The sequence below is a fragment of the Chinchilla lanigera genome, unplaced genomic scaffold, assembly GCF_000276665.1.
Source record: "Chinchilla lanigera isolate Chin_1 unplaced genomic scaffold, ChiLan1.0 scaffold00012, whole genome shotgun sequence".
NCBI lineage: Eukaryota > Metazoa > Chordata > Mammalia > Rodentia > Chinchillidae > Chinchilla > Chinchilla lanigera.
Window position 1 is genome coordinate 15,403,275 of NW_004955413.1, and position 22,368 is coordinate 15,425,642.

Below are 22,368 nucleotides of genomic sequence, written 5' to 3' on the forward strand. Positions count from 1 at the left end.
ACAGCCTGGGCTTCGTAGTCAGTTCAAGGCCCGCCTGAACTACACAGGGAGACCCTCTCTCAAAAAAAAAAAAAGAGATCATCACAACAAATTCAATATAGAAGCAGATCTGAGACCCCAGCCAGCTATTAAGATTTGTAAAACAAGTATAGCCCTATGATTGAATTTTCTTTTTAAGAATATAAAGTGGTCTTGAGACCAAAAAGTTTGAGAATCACTAAAGCACGCTACATATGTTGCTCTGCTTATCAGCATCTGTGTTTTAGTCCAACAAGAAGTGCTGGTGTCTTTCTGTCATTAGTGCTAATATCCATTTTTAATTGGTGTTTCATAATACAACCTGGGGTTTCTCATCACTTCATTGACAAAAAGGCGCAGAGAAGTCACACAGTTCTGTTGTGCTTTTCCTTTCCTAGCATGTCTATGTGCCTGACCGAAGGTCTGTCCCAGCTGGCCTGAGTTTACAGTCTCTTAGTCCGCAGAGCCTCCAAGGCAAACCGGTGAGTGTGCTGGCGTTATCTACCCGTCTGTTTACTTTGGAACCGCAAAGGCAGATATCTGATGTGGTTTTGGGGTTGAATTGTTAGAGATGTCTCCAAAAGAAAAACCATTACTGCTTTGTGGAAAAGAGTTCGTATCAGAATTTGGAATCACGTCGCCCTTTTAGTGTCTTAGTAGATACCTTTCCCTAAATGTCTGACTGCCTAAATAAAAGATTTTATTTTAGAGCTGGGTGTGGTGGCACATGCCTGTAATCCCAGCATTCAGGAGCTGAGGCAGGTGGATCACCCTGAGTTCGAGGCCAGCCTCAGCTTACATAGTGAGCTCAAGGCCAGCCTGAAGGACCCAGCGAGATCCAGACTTTAAAAGATTTTATTTTAAAATTTATTATATAACTTACCTGGCTTTCTTTGATTTGTCATCACCTTCTGCTTAAAACAGAAATTAGACTAATGATATTATTGGGAAAAATTCAGCAAGCAACTATTTGTAAGTCAAACTACAGAAATGCTAACAAGTTTTTCTTATGGATTTTTATATAAATGAAGTACTATAGAGCCAAAATAGATTTACATATTTGCACAGAAAAAGAAAGGCTGTAAAACTCCTGCATCAAGCTGTGTGTGGTGTCACACACTTGTAATCCCAGCACTTGGGAGGCTGAGGCAGGAGGATTGCCAAGAGTGCAAGTCTAGCCTGGACTACACAGTGAGACTGTGTCTCAAAAAAAAAAAAAATCTGGTTCAAAAAAATTTTTTTTCATTTATCATTTTATTATCACTATTACATTCAATTGGGATGGAATTTAATACCAGGACACTGCTGTTTTTCAAGTCAAAAAGAAAAAAATTACTTTTCAAAATTTCAATTTATATTAATAGCATTCTTTCATCAGTGAAACTGACTTTATTATTGACAGTCTCAATTTCTGTGAAGATATGATTTTAACACCATATACTTGCTCATTATTTAAAATTGTCTTCCTGCAATAATCAAAATAAATTCATCTTGTATATATTTTATAAACATTGTTTTATTTCACCTTTTACATGTTTAGATGTAAGAAAATTGTTCCTGGCTTTAAGCTACTTGCAGTTCTTTTATTACAGATCAGGAATATTGTTTGATTAAAATAGAAATTTTAACCATTATAATTTATAAGCATTGGATTGTTCATCTGACAAACAGGAGTTAATCATAATCAAACACTCAGTATCCTATGATGTTGTTTTCTCTTGCCTTGCTCCCTCTAGTGGATATTCAGGATACAATTTATTTACCACCTACTCTTCCTGCAGTCAGATGTGCATCTTTTTATTTGGCCTCAAAATGTAAATAAATAGCAAACTTACTGGTGCCTTTCATCAGTTTGAAAATCTCTTTATCTTCTTAGCTCCATATGTAATAAACCAGAGTTTCGAGATTTCTTGTTTCGGTATTTCTGTCATCTGTAGCTCTGGGTCTCAGAGTGTCTAATCCCAGGTCCACCCCATAACCCTGGTGAGACCTCAGGAGTGGGGCCTCACAGTCATGAAACATGGCCACCCCAGAATGAGATCACAGGATGATGCTGGCTTCAGAGCCGAGGGGCTTTTTTTTTTCATTTATGTAGTTTCTTCTTTAGGTCGTATGCACACTGTGTCTTTTGAAAGTTTCATATAAGACTACTGTATTACTTCTACAGGTAGTGAGTTTGGGGCCGGGGATATAGCTCAGCGGCACAAGTGCCTGCGTGGCAAGCACAAGGTCCTGAGTTCGATTCCCGGTACCAAAAAAAAATTTTTTTTAAATAAAATAAAATACAGATAGTGCGTTTTATGTAAGGAATCCAGTAGTAGCTATAGTTGATTTTCACTGATACCTCCTAAGGGCAGTAATTTTTAATATGACTTCTAGTAACAGTGAAAAATGATTTAAAGATTTTTATAGAAAACAAAGAGCAACAGCAACTGAACAGAAGAGTGTTGAATGTAAGCACAGCCAGCCAGTCTCAGGGACAGCTTCTGACCTGGAATTTTCAGTAGACGGTAGCTCTACAGTTAGGTTTCAATCACAACAAAGCTCAGAAAATCACCAAGTGATACTTTACAGGCTGCACGACTGTCCGTGTGCATACTTTACTGCATTTCGAACAAGCAAAAATACATCAGATTGGCCTGTTAAGGAATTTCATTCACTGTTGAAAATTTTTTCTCCTTAGGGATCATAAGCACCAATCAGGAATCAAAAAGCTCTCTGCTTTTCCCAGAACGTGGAAGAAGGGTTATGTACCCCTAGAATCTCTGTTTTTTTCTTGCAAAATAAAATTGTTGTTTTGATCAAAAACATGCTGTGAAAGCATGGCCGGTGAAATTATAAAATATAACTGGGAAATGACTGATAGGCCCTGCTTTGATAATGTGAAAATATCCCAGTTGTACGTGAATTTCAATTCTTTTTAGTTGTCTTCTGTTCTCTCAATAGTGTGTTGGACATGCACGTATTGATCTGTTGCTAGAAAAGTCTTAGGTATAAAATTTTAAACTTCTGGATAGAGTATTTTTTATGGTAATCTTAACAGCTTATATGTGTAAATTCTTATAATGACATTGTACTTTTTTATGCCTAACATCTGAGCAGTCTTTCTTGAGTTCTGAGAAAATGCCTGACTGTGCTGTTGTTCTGCTGAGAGTAACCCTGTCCCTTCTATTTCTCTAGATGTCTATGCATTTGTGTAGGACCCATCATCATAGTGTCTAGGCGCTATGTGTGATGTCAACCATAAGAGGAAACTTGCCAAGAAATCTTGGTTTAATGTCTGTCACTTAAGACAACAATTAATCTGTTTTCCACTGTTTGGATTCTTAAATTGTACTCCTTCAGCCAGAGGAGCTTACGCTGCTGCTAATAAAGCTGCGACGGCAGCAGGCGGAGCTGAGTAGTATCCGGGAGCATACGCTAGCACAGCTCATGCAGCTCAAACTTGAGGCCCACAGCCCAAAGGTCAGCTATGAAGACTTGTGTCTGTGTCACCGCCATTGTCACTTATTTTCAGCCACTCATCCATCAGTGTAACCGGTGCCATGCCCCATCACTGTGGCGACATTGCGCTCTCCTATTGACCCTTTGAGAATTCAGCTTGTATATTCCTGGGAAGAAATGCAGAGGATGCATTTCTTTCTGCCTTTCACTCAGCTGATCTGCTTTTGGTCTTGAGTGAGGAAATCCACACGGATTTCAGAGCAGTGTTACTAAGTTAATACCGTGACCGCCACACCTGCTAAAACAGATACAGAGAAGTCCAGCAGTTTCCAGTGAAGTCACGTTGAAAATTCGTTCCCCATGCTGCCTTTCAAATGTCAGAAGTTAGTGTTAAGGTAACTCCTGTGTTCTTGGTGAGAAGTGAACACGTACAAACCTTTCTCAAAGGGTGTAATAGCCTCTGGTCGTGTGAGGGCCGTCCTGAGGGGAGGGCGGCTCACGGACAGGGAGCAGCGGGAAGGCGCCTAACATCCCATCTGCTAAAGCCACGGGAGGGTTTCCCTGCTTAGCGGCTCCATCTCCCTGTCCGCTTACTTCCTTAGAAAACTAAGTGCAGCTTCATCACCCTTCCCTGCCCTCCCTGCCATGGACAGGGGAGCATGTGTGTGCAAGTTACTGTGCCTGTGACCCAGTACGTTGTAGTAAGCCACTGTTTGTCTTATTTCAAAATTGACCTTCTTATGAATTCTGCACCCTGTTTCTCTGTCCTTTTTCCTTGATTGGTGCCTACTAGAATGAAATTCTTTCACATCATCTTCAAAGGAACACCATATATTTGGATCACCAGGTGGGAGTTGTAGAATTTTCTTACTCTAATACCTAAAGAACTTCTCAAATGTACCACAGGCTTTCAGGCTCCTGAGCTATTTCAGCCACTTTAGTAGCATCCCTTCTACCAGTGGCAGCCTAATCAACCCCCGAGCGAGTGAACCCAGGAGCTCCGTAGTGAACTGGAAGCCTGGGTGTGGTGGCGGTCAGGGGAACCTAAGGGCCCAGGGCCTTGGTTTTCTGTACGTGCTGCTCCTCGCCTGGAGGCAGTGCCTGCTCACGGAGCTGCTGCCAGCCGGTGGCCTGGGTGAAGGAGCAGCCTTAGAGCTGGGCTTGACCAGGGGAGGGCGGGGCGTGCCGTGTCCCAGAGGGTGGCGCAGAGGGGCAATGTCTCTAGTTGCCCCCTTGTTCCCTATTTGCTGTCCCCTCCGTGGCTGTGCCACACAGTGTCCCACAGTGTAGGTCCCCTCGTGACGGCCGCAGTGTGGCTGCTTGGGAGGCGTCCCCATGTGAAGGCGTGAGCAGGGCCTGACAAGCCCAGGTTTTAGTGTATTATGGGGACACTCTGTTAATATTTAGTGGAAATTCTTCATTATTAAACGTAATTTCTTCTGTTAATGCTTTTTTTCATATAAGTTAAGCTAAAACTTAGAGTAGCTTATTTAAAAATGCTGGCCTTGAATATTTTATCAAGTTAAAGGGGTCGCTATAGAAAATGCTATAAAACAAATGCTTATTTGTTTATATTTGCCTTTTTCAAAACAAAGTAGTAATGTACAGCTTTATAAATTAGTTCTATTTAAAGAGAGGTTTTACACTAAGATAATCCTTGAAAGGTGTTAAATCAGCCTGATGTGCTGGCAAAGAGAGTAATCCCAGCTACTCAGGCTGAGGCAGGAGAACCTCAAAGCCATCCTGGGCAACTCAGTGATACCCTGTCTGCAAAAAAATAAAAATGGCTGTGGATGTAGCTCAACATTCCCTGGGTTCCTCTCCCAGTAACTTAAAAAAAAAAAAAAAAGATAGGATATAGTAAATCATTTTTTTTATTTTCTTAATTTGCAGTAAAGTGTTTTCATCATGATTTTTCCCATTGGAGTGCTTTAGAAGTCTGCATTTCATATATCCCAGATTCAGTCCTGGGATGGATACTATCAAAATGTAGCTAATGCCGGGCGTGGTGGCACATGCCTGTAATCCCAGCACTCGGAAGGCTGAGACAGGAGAATCACTGCGAGTTCGAGACCAACCTGGGCTACAAAGTGAGCTCAAGACCAGCCTGAACTGCATACTGAGACCTTGTCCCAAAAAAACAAAATGTAGCTACTATGTAATATTTACTTGAAAACAGTCTAATAAAGACTAGGTATGTAATTAACAGGAAAACGAATTGTCCTTCAAAATTCTAGGAAGTTTGTTAGATACAAGGGAAATAGTCTTTCTTTAAAATGCCCTTGTATTTAGAGCTAGAGGTAAAGGTATTCTACTGAAAAAACAGAATATTACAAAAATAACATGTAAAATATAAGAATACAAACGTAAACCTGAAGTTACCGGAGACCTCTGGAAATCACATACGAGTTTGCTATAATTTATTATAACTGCAGTGAAGATACCAGTGCGATTACAGAACTTAGCAAACCTTGATGCACAGGTGAACATACTGGACCCGGTGCCCTTGGCTAAGATGCCCCTCCTGGCCCTGCTCCAGGTGGGGCTGTTTCCGCCCTCTACCTGCCCCACGCTGCTCGTCCAGTGCACCGTGCTAGGGTCCCCACGTTGCTATTCTCTGCATACTCCACACATCAGCTTTCGTTATATTAAATCCTGAAGCAGCTACAATATTTCACTTTCTGAATTTTTCAACAGTGAGAATGATTACAAAACTGTGTGGTTTGCTTGATATTTTGCATTTTTCAAAAGACTGCTTATGTGAGCAAAACTCGGGCCATTTTTAGATAGATAGTGTAATATGTGAAAATGTAGGAAAAACTTCGCCCAGAATCCCAGATATGTCTAGCTGTATATAACCTTAAGGTTACCTCAAGAAAATCCCTTTTTCTTCTTTAAAATTTGTTTTTTAGACCTGGGCATTGAACCCAGGGCCTTCCCACCAAACTAAACTACATCCCCAGCCATTTTTCTTTTTTTTTTCCTTTTTTTTCTGGATAGGCTCTCAATAATTACATACGCTTGACTCTAATTTGTGATCTGCCTGCCTCAGCCTCCCAGAGTGCTGGGATTATAGCGTAGTATGAAAAAAAATCGCTCTTTACATAGATTTTTTTAAAATGTTTATGGCTTCTGATAATTGCATTTAATAGAAATAAAATTATTTACTTTTGAGCTCTACTTTTTTATACCAGTAGCCATGCTATTAAGTTATATAAAAATAATTTGTGGTAGTTTGACATTTAATGGAATATTTGATTAAGCTCAGACATTTCCAGCTTTTAGTCTTGTTACTGCCAAAAATCTATTTTAGATTACCAGGCCTGTTGTTTTTTTTAGGCATTATTGGTTGCCTGGATTTATAAATTGATTCGTCAATTTTATATAACCACATATTGGAAAGTGGATTCTCAAATCTTGAAAAGGTTCTGGTTATATTTTATACTATGTATCATACCACGTGAACATGCACTAATGAGTTCTTAATTTCAGCAGCTACTCTCCTTGCCCAATACATGAGGATCGTCTGAGACAATAAAACCCAGTCTTCCCTTTACCCCATGTCAGACACCACAGGCATCCAAAGAAAGACTTTCCCTGATGTGCATTCTGTTAGTGCCTGTCATTGTTATGAGAAATAGAACTAAAGGGTAGTCTCTGAGCTGCTTCAGAGGTAAATTGACTTACAGCAAATAATGAAAATGCCTGATTGGAAATTGTGCTCCATTACATATTAGACATGCAATATATGTAGCTTGAGCAATGTATAGTAAGTTGGTTTCTCAACATCAGCACCTATGAACAAAGTCATATATTGCAGTGGTTTAAAAATAATAGCCCCCCCTCAAAATCTAAGCGCCAGGGATATAGCTCAGTGCCACAGGTGCCTGCCTGGCAAGCGCAAGGTGCTGAGTTCAATTCCTGGTACCAAAAAAAAAAAAAAATTAAAAAAAATAATAGCTTTACTAATTATACGGTAGCATTTAACACACTCAGTAAACTATTCCACATCTATATTTAATAAGGCTAGCCCAGGTTTATTTGTGCCTTTGTGAATTTTAAGATCGAATAGCCAGGCGTGGTGGTGCATGCCTATAATCCCAGCACTCAGGAGGCTGAGGCAAGAGAATCGTTGCAAGGTTGAGACCAGCCTGGGCTACAAAGTGAGCTCAAGGCCAGCCTAAACTGCATAGTAAGACCCTGTCTCAAAAAGACCAAAAACAGGGCTGGGGATTTAGCTCAGTGGCACAGCGCCTGTCTGGCAAGCATGAGGTCGTGAGTTCGATTCCCAGTACTGGGAGGGGGGTGGAAGACCAAAAACAAAACAAAAAAAAGATCAAATAGCCCCAAGTGGACCTTGGGCCTATCCAGGAAGCCTAGCTGTGTATTTTATGTACCTCATTCAGGTTCCGTGTACAAAATAAGCTCATACATAATATGTCAGTAACTTGCTTTCTCTCGTTCCTCCGAGTTGTCACTGAATATCAGAGGAACTTTTGGTTATGGATAATGAAGCTTGCCAGCTTCATCCTAAAATATATCTGCTGAATGGATTCAGTGTTATTTGCTTTTCGGTGCGTACTCCTCTGCCTAACATGATAGAAGTAAAATGTCGCATGGCTCTGTACTTGCCAGGAAGTGGCAGGTTTTCAGATGTGTCCTGCCCTGCAGAGCGAAGGGTCCTGCTGCTGTTCGTTGAAAGTGTCATCTTGCCGTTCATTTTATGAGGGAAAGAGAAAATCTTGCAAACCTTTTTCTTCTCAGAACAGAGCCAGTTGAGTGTGGGTTTAGAACTATGTGGCCCTGCTGAGCAAGCATTTTAGGATTAGGAATTCTGAAAGTTTCCAGAAAGCCAAATGTAAGGCGTTTGTTTGAAACGGGAATAATAGGTTTGCTTAGGTGCTTATTATAGCCAGACCATCTGATGATACTCAGTTGTAAGGCACAGAAAGGGCATAAAATTACTTTGGCTCCGTAATCTCTTGGTTAAGTGTTTTTAATAGCACCCTGATCATTAGAGTCCCAAACCACACCATAAAAGGCTCTATTTGAAGACCAGAGCTGCCTTGTACAGCCTCGCCACATTCAGGAAAACATCTCTTGCAAAAAATGTGTTCAGAGTGCCAGTCCTGGATAGGAACGTGTGTATTTTCTTTAGCAGAGACTTAAGTTTCTCGGTCATGTCATTTGTTCCGATTTCCCCCAGTCCCTAGCTCTTGGCTTCTATAACCTGGGCCTCTTTAGAACAGATTGGTTAAGCAAAGGAATGAAATTGGAGTTTTGGACACTAGATGGGTACTGAAGAGAAGAGCTAGACAGTTGTTCGTGGGTAGAGAGCTAGAGCTTTTTGGTTAGTCGTGAAAGGCTATAATTGGATGAAGACATTGTGCTCGCTGTGGTGACACACACTGTAATTCCAGAACTCAGGAGGCCGAGGCAAGAGGATTGTGGAGAGTTCAAAGGCAGCCCGAACTACATAATGACACCATGTCTCCAAAAAGAGAGTTACAACCACTTCCTGTCCCTGTTTTTCTCTTCCCTGGGTTCTTCTGTTTATTTCCTGCCTTCTCCTTTCCTTCTCACCTTCCTTGTTAGTGCTTGGAGAACAGTTTCGAGGGACTTTGGACTGTTGGGCTTCTTTTTTTCCCTAAAAGCTCTCTATGAGCTTTCCAGGGAGGCAGTGGTGGCAGAATGCGCAGTGCCAGGAACTGTGACCCCCGAGGAGGCAGAGAAGCAGAGGGTCCAGAGACTCTGAGCTGTGCTTCACAAGCCTTTGGTAAGCGTGCTGCCCCCTGGTGGGTAAACCGCGCAATCGCCACCCAGCGCCCCCTGAATCAGGCTGTGCAGTACAGTGCCGCTTTAGGGACCAGCCTCCGACACCAGTGGCTGCCTGCTAGCTGTCCTGGAAACACTGTAAGCTTCCCCGACAGAGCAGTTTGCAGTCGTACAGTGGAAACAACCCAGCTCAAGCATACCTCTGTGTTCTTTGTTGCACAAAATGAAGGTTTTTATGAGTCAGTGGCTAAATCCTTTTGTCATATTTCGGTGTACATTTTTTAAACAGGATAATGCATTTGGAGCGGGTAAGGAAATCATTTTTATTTCATACTATTCCTAACACATTTTCAGATGTCTCCTAGTAGTATTTAAATTTTATGATGCAGTTCTTTGTACAAGCAGCAGTATCGTACAGACCGTATACTAAAAGTCCCGGTGACCAGAACGAAGTCCCCTCCTCTGTCGTGGGTTCCTGGGAACTTGTCCTCATCAGCATGCAGTCTGTATCCTTTCAAGAAACAGCAGTGGGGAGAATCTATATACAGACAGGAGCTCTGACCACTTTTGAACATACTTTTGCCAAGGAAAATGCAAAAAAGGGACTATTAACTGGTCGTATGTAATTGGTAGTGAAACTATTCAAGTCTCGCTCTTTGTCCTCGTGAAGGACAGCTTCCCGGTAAGGGGAGCAGCACTAACAGATGAGTGAAAGGATTCGCGATGGCATTCTTTGTCCCGTCCGTGCAGCAGCTTCATTCTTTGGAGCTGGTAGGCACGATCCCATTTTCTCTAACGTTTCAGGGCGTCCTGGAGCTTCTCTTTCTCCGGATGAGTGAGAACTAGGAGAGGTAATGCTGGCGAGGGATACAGAATAGATATTTGGAAAAAACAAACTGGGACACTAAAAACTTGGAAGTGTTACTTGATGCTGCCCTAACCTGGTCACACGATGCAGAATATTTATACTTCCTCCCGCCTGCCTGTGAACAATGGTCTTGCACCTCTGTCCCTCACACCTACCCCTCCTTTTTTATCTTTTCATCTTTCTTCTCCTCACCATGCTTGAATACAAGCGGGGTGTGGGGCCCGGGACTGAGACCCAGCAAATTCTTGAACAGCACATGCCGCCTACTAACAACTCTAACAGACTGCCTGGATGTGGGCGGAGCCCAGTTTGGGGTATAGAATGTCATATGTAATAGTATTCTGATGGCTGAAATTGGCCCACCCAGTACTTACATTATGATTGTGCTCCTGTTTCTTACCAATAATTAATCTGTCCTTTTTGCTAATTATTTGCACCCCCCACAACCTGAACCAGGGAAGTTCCCTGTTTCTTAATGTGCTCTCAAAGGAGAATTCTTCTGTTCCTCTTGATTCCTTCTCCCAGGGTGGCTGCTCATCTCTTCCCCACCCTGGGTTTCACGCAGCTGGTGGAGCCTGTGGCGTGTGCTCCCTCGAGTGGACTTGTCCGCAGGACATGTGCTGCGGGGCGTGGAACCGAGGCAGGGGAAGAGAGTGAGCAGGAAGCAGCTGTCGCAGGCAGCCACGCTTTCACCAGATTGAGACTGATTGGCAGATAAGCAGAAATCCCAGAGGTGCACAGGGGACCTGCGAAGAAGGCAGCGTGCATCTCGCTCCCATCCTACGGTGTGTGGTGTTGTCCAAGAGACTCATTCTCCGACTTGAGTTTATTGATGCTTCTGTGGTTCTAATGCCCCTGCCCATTCCCGTGCAGTGTCGCTGGCCCAACAGTAACCACCTCTCTCTGCAGTTGCAGTTACATATTTGTGGTTTTGGAGATTTTCATTTGGAAATTTACCTTCAGCACATCCCCAGCATGGCCACATTAAGCTTATCTTTAACGCCATTTCCTGACCAAAAAAGCATGAGTGTTCAATGTAGTAGTCATTGTTAACTTCATTTGTTTCAAAGAGAAAGTTTAAAGTCCACTGCAGCCAAGCATGGTTACATGCACCTGTAATCCCAGCACATGGAAGGCTGAGGCAGGAGAATTGCTGCTGCAAGTTCCAGGCCAGCCTGGGCTGCAAAGTTAGTTCAAGGCCACCCTGAATGGCACAGTGAATCCCTGTCTTAAAAAGACACAAACAAACAAACAGTCCACTAGAACTACAGTGCAGTACATTTTGAAAACAATTGGACCAAAAGCTGGGTGCAGTGGCGTGTGCCTGTAGCCCCAAGGAGGAGTATGTTCATGTCTAGGAGTTCATTGCCAGCCTGGGAAACACAGAAACTTTGGCTCACAAAAAAGCAATTTACTGCAAATGGAAAAAAACATTAGATTCTCCAGAACTATTTGAACAGATATATCTGAGCCGATGGCATGTTTCCACCATGTTCCACCAAGAGAATAAAGGCCGCCAGAGCACCATATAAATTCTAAGCCCCTCCTTCCATTTAGTCCACAGAGCTCAGCAGTGCTGCGCCTGTGAATCTTCACGTACACATAGCGCTGTCTCTGGTCTTGTCACCAGCTAACGTGAGTCCTTCGATGATAGTGGAAATTAAAACCAAGGCATTAGGGAAGAATTTACAGGGAAAAGCTTTAACCACTCCTGCCAGCTTGAACCATCATCAGGCAGCAGGAACATGTTCACTGAGTGAAAATAAAAGACAGTGTAGCTCTAACAAAGGAAAATAAACAAAGATAGAAAAATGGCTTCAGTGTGAGGAACTGAGGGGATGCAGGCGTGAAGAGGCGGCTCAGACTGGTCCGTTCACAGAAAAAGGGAGAGCAGTGTGTAGGGGCCGAGGGGAGCTGGGCTCTGGGTGGTTCGGCCCTGTGAGCAGCTGGCATCTTGGGCGGTCTGGGTCAGGGGAGGCTGGAACCCACAGCCTGTGTTCCGGGCAGTGGAGACGTGGGCACAGCTGAGTCCCTGTAAGTCTGTTGTCTTGGTGTCCTCAGTCTTGGGGGCGGTGAGATAGCCTAGGTGAGTAACTTGTCAGCGTTAGGTATGCAGGGCTAAGGAGGGTTTGACCCAGAGTCTCACAATGAAGGTCAAGCCTTGTTCTACTTTTACTTACCCTTTGGGCATCTGTAGATCCAATGAAGTCAGAGTTCTTAAACACACACACACTTTTAAATTCTGTCTGCCTCCGAAGAAAATACACATCATACTTCTAATGAGTAACACGGTTTCTTTTTTTCACTTTAACCCCTCAGCCAAATACCAGCCCAACTGGTAAACTACTTCCTTCCCCGTAAACCAGGTTTTCTCCAGCCAGTGACTCACTATTTCTCCAATGTTTGAAAAGCTGTTGTCTTCTACACTGGGTACCTGTATGCCCATAATGCGTAAGTCTCACTGTACAGCTCACAAGGCCGGTCCAGAAGCATCGCCCTTTCTGCGGGTGGGCCAGTTAGCTTTCTTTCTTCCAATCAGATGAAATGACTTTTCCCAAACCGCAGAGGTAGGTAAAACTTTGTATTCATTAATGCATTTTTTTCTTTCTTTTTGTATCAGTCTACTCTGACTTCCTTCAAAATTAATAAGACTTATTCTGAGTTTCAAGCTGCTGTTCTTTGTTAGCTGAGGAGTATTGGTTCCTGGCTATGACTATAAAAAGACATGAAAGTAAAATCAGGGCCCGGGATGCAGCTCAGCAGCACGCGCCTGCCTGGCAAGTGCGAGGCCCTGAGTTTGATTCCCAGTTCCTAAAAAAAGTAAAAACAAAAATTTTCCCACTCCTCCTAAAATGTGTCATATATATGCCAGTTTGCTTTATATTTACAAAAACAAGTGTTTTTGTAGCTCAGTTACAGTATGTTTTGCTTCTGTCTTCATTTTACTTTTTTTTCTCCAGATAGTTTCATTCTGCAAAGATTTCTGGAGTCTGGTGCAATGTAGGATGTTAGTGCTTACAAAAGTAGTATTCTTGAATGATTCAAAGCCCAGGAGGGAAATAGGGTTGTGCATAAATGCCAAACACATCTATAGGATTGACCTAAGGTGTCGTTATGTAGTTAAAGCATAAGCCAGTAGATCTCTGACTTAATGGTAGGAATTCAGCTACTTGGTACCATTTCTTACTCTGTAAGAACACATTTGCTATTGGTAAAATCCAGATCTTTATATCTACAAAATAATTTTGATTTGAAGCTCAAATATACTTTAGATTTACTCAGGCAAAAACAGATACTTTTTGGACAATCGATATATAAGATTTTCACTTTGAGATTGTTTTGTCCTGTAAAAGTGGTAGATTGTAATCTAATCTATCATTAAAATATTCGCAAGGGGAAAAATATGACCATTTCCAACACTGTGTCCTCAATAAAGCACTTCGGTTCTTTTAATATTTCTTCCTACCTGTGGATGCTAGGGATAAACCTGGAATTGCAGCAGGTAATATATTACTTGACGTTAATAGGGCCGTTAGACAAGGAAGACAGATTAAACCACCGAAGTAAAAATCAGATCTGTAAAATGTAAAATGTTTCTAGCAGCATACCAACTTTAAGAAAATTATCTAGAAAAACATGAGCCCAGACCTTCAGAGTTTCCTTTACAATATACCACGGGTATGTAATTTACTCCCTGAAGAGAGGAGAAATATTACATAGTCTCTGTCTTTTAAAGCGTCATTGATTCTTCTGACTGTGTAATGGCAGTAATATTTTTCACATTTTACTTCCAGGAAAAACACAGAGCATGGACAATTTATTCAGATTACTTTAAAACTTCCAAAATAATCTTAGTACTGTGACCACCCCTTCAGTTACAAAGAGACCTATTTACATCCTTCTATTGCAGAAGTCACTTCAGATTTCTCTGCCTCCTGTTAAACAAAGAGTGGTTTCAATAGGTAGTCATACCCTTCAATCTCAGGTCCCCTGGGCTTTCAGATATGCCCAAGGAGCGCGGGAGGCTCTGACATTGTTGTTATCTAAATGACCTATTTCTAAAGACCCAGCATTCCCCCAAGCCTCACCCTGCTCATGTCAAATTCTTTAGCTTTTAGTTTTGTCACACATCTTAAAAGCAGACTAATCTGGACACAGAAGGACATTCTTGAGAAATGGAGTCATCAGTGACTGGGGTGTGTTTTCTTTTTCCTATTGTTAAGGCAGATTCCTAACTTTAAACAAAGCTTTTCCTACAAAGTCATTAAGGGAAAGTCTGTTTTCCATTTAAAAAAAGGACAGCACAGAAATGGCCTTCTCATTAGTTATCAGTGAAGGACAAAAGCTGGGCAGTGGAGTACATAGAGACCTGCCGGGACCGCCTTCTCAAGAATACAAGGAAGCTGTTAGCACAGAATTCTGACTCAAGGGACCTCAGTTACAAGACAGCGCTTGCGCAGATGTTTCCCCTTCTGGGAATAAGATCCAGGTCAGGGGAAGAGTACACTTATTTCCCTGGTCTAAAATTTCTAGTCTTGGTGGCCAAGATAGCCACATGTGGCTATTTCAATTACTGTCATTATGTTATATAAAACTAAAAATTTGTTTTGCCAGTCACAGTGGCCCCCTTTCAAGTGCTGAATAAGCCCTGGCTGCAATATCAGAGTGCACAGATCCGACAGGAGGTTCTATGGGACAGTGCTGTTCTAGATTATTTGTTATATAAACTTCTTACAGAGCAGCTGAGGGTGCTGGGGTACAGCACAGAGTGCTGGCCCGGCAAGCACCGGGCCCTGGATTCACAACGATGCACCTGGAGACGTGGTGCTGACACCGGAGGTTAAACACTGCATGAGATCCCAAAGTGTGATTTAAAGAGCAAAAAAGACAGAATAGGAAACAGGTTGACCTCTTGTAGATGGGTGGGGGGTCTGGAGAAGGAGGGGGAAAAGAAAGGGGAAGTAAAGAGAATCAAGGTGGGGTATGTGTGCACACCTCCCCCCCCCATGAATGTATTCATTACATATCGCAAACATATACTAACAAAAACTCTTAAAGCCCTTGGTGCCCAGCACCACAAAGCAATAATGAGCAATTACGCCACTACTTAGTTACTGCGAATGCTTTGAAGGGATTGGAGAATTCATCTTTGCCTCGGGTAGATTGTATAAATGGTCATCTCTTTGGCTTTGTTTCTTCACTGCTAATCTCTTTCTTGTCCCTGCTCCCCACCCCCCAGTTACTCAGGAGCATTTATCTCCTGAGTTAAAATAACCTGTTTCTTCTGTATTCCGAGCTGGTCTCATCTCTACAGAGATGGAGACTTCGAAACGGGTATTAAAACATCACTGTTGCTAGGCTGGAACAACTGGCGAATGAAAATCAGATTCCGAACATTCTAGGTCCCCCTGTGATTCTGCCACGTCAACTAATATCATTAATAAAAAAATTCAGAGATTATTTTCAAACGGGGTTTTGATGCTGTGTCTCACACAAAGACGAGAATATTTAATCTAGATGTAACAGGTACTTAGTTGAAATGTTTCCTCGTGGGCAGTTGTGCTGTTACCCTGATTAACATCTAGTACCAATCCACAAGGACCCTGGCTGCGGGTACTTGGATTAGTGGACACATGCTTCCCACCCCTGGCTTCCAGGGACTGACTGCGGGTCTCCAGAGAGGCGATGGGACTGTACTTCTCAGGAGATGCTTTCCTCCCTCCCCACCCAGAACTGCTAGAGTCCAAGACAGCCGTGATGGCTCATGCCTGTATTCTCAGCACTCAGGGAGGCTGAGGTAGGAAGATCGAATCTATCCTAGGCCATTAGTGACTTAGTGACCCTTTCTCAAAATAATAAAATTGTAAAAGGGGGCTGGGGGTGTGGCTTAGTGCAGAGGCCCTGGGTTCGATCCTCAGCATCACCAAAAAGTAAAACGAAAGAAGAGAGACTTGCTGGGGTGCAGCACTGAGTATCTTTGAAATCTCCATGAATAGCCTCCCCCACCTCAGCCCCCCTCAGGTTTGAGAACTACCGGAATGCGTAATCCTGAAGAATCCCAAAGAAAGACGGAAAGCGGGTTTCTGTAGCAGAAGCACTGTCAGAGGCTCTCCCTTCCCCACGCAGCTTGTGTGCAGCTTCGCAGCTGCAGGAGGTGACGTAGTGCAGCGGCGTCCTGGGCCTGCGTACTGGGTACTGGACCGGGTCTCTGCAGCCGCAGGTCCTGTCACTACACCCAAAGGCCATTTCCACCCTCATTTGCCTTAATGCTTTTCACAATCTCCTAGCAGGGATGAGATAGTTACCTGTAACCACGGTGAATAAACGTTTCCTGATGGTGAAATCTTAAAATCAAGGTACTCACATGAACCTATCAAACCTCAGCTGAAGCCAGGCGTGGTGGCGCACGCCTGTAATCCCAGCACTCGGGAGACTGAGGCAGGAGGATTGTTGCTAGTTCGAGGCCAGCCTGAACTGCATAGCGAGACCCTGTCTCAAAAAGACAAAAAAAAAACCTCAGCTGAGAAAGAAGCGAGGATTGTCAGGTTGTCTAGATTTTTTTTCTAAAAACATGGACTTAGAAATTTCAAGTAAGCCGGGCGTAGTGGTGCACTCCTGTAATCCCCGCACTCAGAAGTTGAGGCAGAAAGGTAGTTGGGAGTTGGAGGCCCGCCTTGGCTACACAGGTCAAGGCCAGCCTGAACTGCACAGCGAGACCCTGTCTTAAAAAGACAAAAAAGAAATTTCAAGTGATATGTTTTTGTTATTAGCAAAAACATTGACATTGCCTAAATATACTTGGTTTTGTTTTTGAGACAAGGTCTCACTACGCAGCTCAGGCTGGCTTTAAACTCACTATGTAAACTCACTATAAACTCTGTCTCCTGAGTGCCGGGATTATAGGCATGTACCACCATGCCTCGTTACCTTGATCTACTTTCACAGTATTTCCACAGTTACTTTCTTATTGATTGCTGAAGTTAATTACGAAAATTGTGCAAAGCCTGGATCATATAGTCTCATTTTTATTATTATGAGATAAGGGGCCTTTTATAGTAATTTTATAATTTAGCAATTAGCTGAAACCTAAACCTATATTATCTGCTATGTTAAAGGATTTAAGCAGAAAGCAAATCATTGAACTCATTTTTAAGTAAATTATTAAATATGGTTTATGAATTAATTAGTTTTCATCTTATCCTGATTCCTTAAAACAAAATATCTAACTGTTTACACCACTGTTACAGTGGTTTCTGCAATTATTGTATTCATACCAGAAGAGAATTGTTGGGTGTTCTTTTTTTTTAAGAACTTGAGAGACAAAAATCTCAAGTTATTCATGGAGCATTGTGTATTTTTTTTTTTTAGGTCATATTTTCTCCATTAATTCAAAAGCTATGGTAAAGTTCATAGAGCAAAAGCCAGATAGAATGTGCTACAGAAACAAGTCACTTTCTACACATTAAAATGCTTATAGACTGTTTCAGAGGTGGTCAAGTGAGAGGAACCACTAGTCTTTCTAGGATATGTGTGGAAGTAGAGCAGGTCTAGTGTTAATTCAGTAAAGGTGGCGAGAGTAAAGGTTCCAATCAGAGAATTACCCGTGTTTAACAGAGCGCCGCAGTCGCCATGTTGTGGGATCTGATGGATGTGTGTGCTTGGCTGTCTCTGTGGACTGCCGTGCACATAGATTTAAGACCCTTGCTGCCCTGACCCTTCTTACAGCCCGCTCCCTGCTCATCCTGGTCCCTGTGGTGTCGGTGTGGAGCCTGAGGGAATTCTGAAATGACTCCCCTGCTTTCACTTTTCCCTAGAGAGCCTTAGCCCAGCTCCAGCATTAGTAAAATGGGTTCCCAAGGAGACTGTGAATTAACAATATTCACTGTTACCAGATTACATTCATTGTACTGTAAGACCCTGAGACCGTCCTAGTTATTTCTGCCAAAGAAATCTTGAGATCATTTAATGATTAATGTCTACATCAGAGGTTCCCAAGATGCACATTAGAATTCTCTGGGAATCAGAATGTCTACAGTCTTAAATCTCCGCAAGTGATTATAGTGTGGGTTAAGGACCATTGGTCAAAATAAACTTGAATCTTATTTCAGAAGCATCCAGAAATAGGAAAGGAGACAGCCATTACAAGAGAGTTGTGTATGTACAAATGCATTGGATGGTGTACTTTTTAAAAATTAGCTAATATTTCTTCCAGTAAAATGCTGATGTAGACACACAACAGAGGTAGGAAGAACACAATGTAGATCAGACCCCTCACACGGGAGCTCGTTGCAACAGAAGACTGCAGTCAGCATCTTGAACTCTGAGCCTTGAACATGATATGAAAATATGAACCTGTAATCAAATTGTTGTGATGTCGCTGTCTCACTAGGAGATATCCCCTGGAGATTATGGTCATACTGCTAATTTAGTTCGTTTCTCATTCTTGCTTGTGGTTTGTGGTTTCAGTTGTTGTTGCCACCATCGTTTGGTTGGCTGGCTTTTGGTTTTATGTTTGTTGGTTGGTTTTTTCAGACAGGGTCTCACTGTGTAGCTCAGGCTGCCTCACATTTGTGGCAGTCCTCCTGCCTCAGCCTCCTGAGTGCTGGGATTATAGGCATGCGCTGCCGCACTCTGTTTGGAATTTGGTTTTTTGAGATTGGTCTTCACCTCCCAGGGATCCTCAGCCTCAGCCTCAGCCTGTCAAGGGCTGGAATTACCGTTGTACACCACCACCCCAGCTTCATGTTTATGTGCTCATCCTTGACTCTTTAATAAGTTTATGACAAAGGCAACATCAGCTCAATATGGAAAATTTAGGAGATGTAGAGAAGTACAGAGAAAGAAAAATACAAACTCTTACAGTGCCACAGTTCAAGCTAATAGCTTTCGTTTCTTTTCTGCATTACTTTGTCAGCTTCAAGATGCCTTCTGATTTTAATATTAAATTTAACATATGTTTGAAGTTTCCATAATGAAAAGTGATCAACTCCAGCAGCAATCTTTGAAACACCCTACAGTTTTTACAGTTTAAGTATTATTTTTACTTTTCATTTTTCTATACTGAATCAGTTTCTTCTTGCGAAGATCCCTCTCAGTGACTAATGTGTAATGATTTTTAGTGTGTAAGTTAAACAGGCATTTTACAATCACACTTACGAACTCCCTGTGTTTACAGTATGTGCATATTCAACCCCCTGGAAGTATTCCGCTAAATGTGTGAGCCGGACTAACCACCTGTGCTGATGCACTCGCTGGCTCATTCTCCACACCCCCAAGACATGGGGGCAGTTTCAGCTTGACCTTGATCCCTTCCGTTTGAATGACATCGGGCCTCCATTATGTCTGAGGCATTCATGTTTCCAGCACCATCACACACACACACACGCGCGCGCACAACCTCAGAATTGGGCAATAGCAGTTAAAGGAGAAATTGCTTTGGTAATTAAAATAATACTAAAAGTGGATAGAGATTGAGGACCTTGTATTATTTGTGTGTCAATGTAGTAAAATAAACAAAACACAGCTGTACTCTATTCCAAGATCAATATTTCATTATGATAAAATAGCATTCCCTTAAAAGACATAAAGGGCACTCTGTAGTAGAGAGACATCATGAATTTCTGTAAGGGAAACATTTTTTCTCCTAAAGAAAAATTTGTTCTGTAATTATCTAAGTTATTTTCCAACATTGCAGAAGCTTCATTACTGCAATTTGGGAGAATCTTTCGTTTAACTTGACGTGTGACTCCAGATATCTTAAAATTTACTTCATTAATGCATTCAGCAGGTAGATTTAACTGGTAGTTGTAGGAATCCAGCTGGTATTTACTGGGAGAGAACGAGGAGACTGACACTAAACAGGTCATGTGGGGAGATTCTGTCGGTTCTGCCAGTGGTTACAAGCATATATATTCTTGTCAAAGCCCTTGGCCTGTACACTAAAATTAAAATATAGCCGGGCGTGGAGGCGCACGCCTGTAATCCCAGCACTTGGGAGGCTGTGGCAGGAGGATCGTTGTGAGTTCGAGACCAGCCTGGGCTACAAAGTGAGCTCAAGGCCAGCCTGAACTGCATAGCGAGACCCTGCCTCAAGAAGATGAAAAAAATAAATTAAAATAAAATTAAAATATATTCTTCTGTGAAGTTGACTTTTTAAAAAATACTAAAAAGAGTTATGCATACAGAGATTTAAAAATAATGATTTAGCATCAGCAAAACTTTTGTTGGATACGAGTAGGTGTTTCATTGTAGATTAAATCTATTGCAGAGTTTTCTAATTTGACAACCAAATTTTATTGCATGTAGCATTGGTAACTAGGTGAAAATAAAATTGTCTAGAAATAGAACTTTCAAGATTTAGTTTTTCTTACATTATGCCATTTGTTAGGATTAGTAAACTCTTCTTATAAGGGTAGCTAAATCAGTAAGGGTACATTTGTAGGCCATGATGGAAATGCATATTTTATGTAACATGAAAATCAGGTAAACCTAAATCTCACAAAATACAGTACAAACACCAGACCTTTCTGCCTACAAATATTAAAAATGTTCTTGACCAATTGCTCTGATCACATTGACTGTGTTTCGAGTGGTTTTTCTCTAAAGTACAGAGCCTGTTCAAATAAGTATTATTTTCTAGAGGCAGTAATAAGTATAACATAGCTGGAAATGTGAAATGTGGGGTCAGTGTACTTTATAGGAGCTAAAGAGATTTACTAAGTCTTTGCTGAATAAATTTAGTTTGCATGCCCTTGAATAATTTTGTATATGGTGTTAAACTGTCAGAAATCCAAAATGTGTGTATAAGTGTCTATCAGTATTAGTTTTAATGAAATGTTGATTATCTAAATGACAATATGTTGACTGTTAGAAAAATTTTAGTATCTGTAAAGAGCTAATTTTTTTCTGATTAACCTTACAGAGAACCAAATATCTTTTCAGCTTTATTATTGAGTAATGGCATTTTTCTCCAAGTTCATAAGTCATCACTGTTTAAGTTGTCCTTTGAATTATGACGCTTTATCATCAATTATGTGTAGCAGTATTCATTAATTGCCTATATCGGTTATAAAGTAAAATCTACCTGCTGCAGTGCTACCGTAAGCTTTTATATGGCCTTGGAAGTGTGTTACCGCATTTAAGACTTGTTTGCATTTGTTTATATAAGTTAAATCTGTACAGCCGTGGGGTAAAATATAAACAACTGCACTGTTAGGAAGGTGTTAAAGTAGAGGATATATTTACAGTGTCGTCTTTCAAATCTAGCTATGCTGTAAACTGATGTTTGCTGTATGCTCCTCCTGATTTGAAATAGATGAAAGAAAATGAACCTATTATCACCATGGTTCACACAATGATTGAGAACTCGGCGCTAAGACCACAACTGTACCAGCAAGTAAGGTCTTGGACAGTGAATGATACTGCTTTCTCATCTGCAAATCCCCTCAGTGACAGTTTTGGTTTCTCCCCAGATTTACTCATGACATCAGTGTTTTTCTTCTTTTCTTTGTTGTTTATGTTTATTTGGGAAACCACACTTCATCCATGCTTTTCAAGACGCTGCAGCATCGTTAGCATGGCTTTGCTGAACATTTTGCCGTTGACTATTCAGTGTACCATCTTCCCGGAGTTCTCGTGTAGAGTATTTGATTGAGATGTACTTGGAGGTCTGCAGTACATTTGTGAAATTTTTACCGTATTTCCATATATTTTTATTAATCCTGAAGGCATTACGGCTGACTTTTATGGAAACGGCTTTGTAAAATTGCTTTCCTGTCTAGGGCACCTCCCCACACCTCCCACACCAGTGTCTTAGGAATCGATTGCTTTTGTGTGAGAGTGGTCACATCTAGTTTCTGTACTAGATGGGGTAAAACCTAACAGCAGCCATTTCTTACCATATGGGTGTCTCCTCCCTGCCCTCTCTCGCCCGTGCACAGCCCATCCGGCGATCATACCTTCCCATTCTCTTCTCTGACTCAAAACCCGTGTCGTGCAGTGAGCTGGCTTGCACTTAGGAATCTTGGTAATCTGCAGATCTGCAAAAGAAGTCATACACATTTTTATCCAGTTTTTTTGTATTTCATGGTCTCAGTGTTCCTAGCTGTGTGTTTCACAACGTCAGCTTCTTCCACTTGAACACCCTCAGATTACTTTGGCCTATGACCTGTTAAAATACTTGAAAATGTATTAGAAGGAAAAAACTAACCAACATGAAAAATGAATATAGATTTTGATTAAAAAATATAAAAGCACCTGGAAAA

The 22,368-nt window shown here is 41.8% G+C and overlaps 1 protein-coding gene across 4 annotated transcripts in view; it reads left to right on the forward strand.

Moving 5' to 3' along the window:
- The window catches only part of Plekha5 (pleckstrin homology domain containing, family A member 5), a gene marked incomplete at its 5' end in the record, with an annotated part of 231,068 nt that overhangs the window by 164,205 nt on the left and 44,495 nt on the right, over positions 1–22,368 (forward strand). For 2 of the 4 annotated variants that reach the window (XM_013511432.1, XM_013511433.1), the window contains 4 exon segments: positions 417–500; positions 3,364–3,483; positions 4,256–4,309; positions 21,420–21,500. In XM_013511432.1, coding sequence (XP_013366886.1) covers positions 417–500; positions 3,364–3,483; positions 4,256–4,309; positions 21,420–21,500 — 339 coding nt within the window. 4 annotated transcript variants of the gene reach the window in all.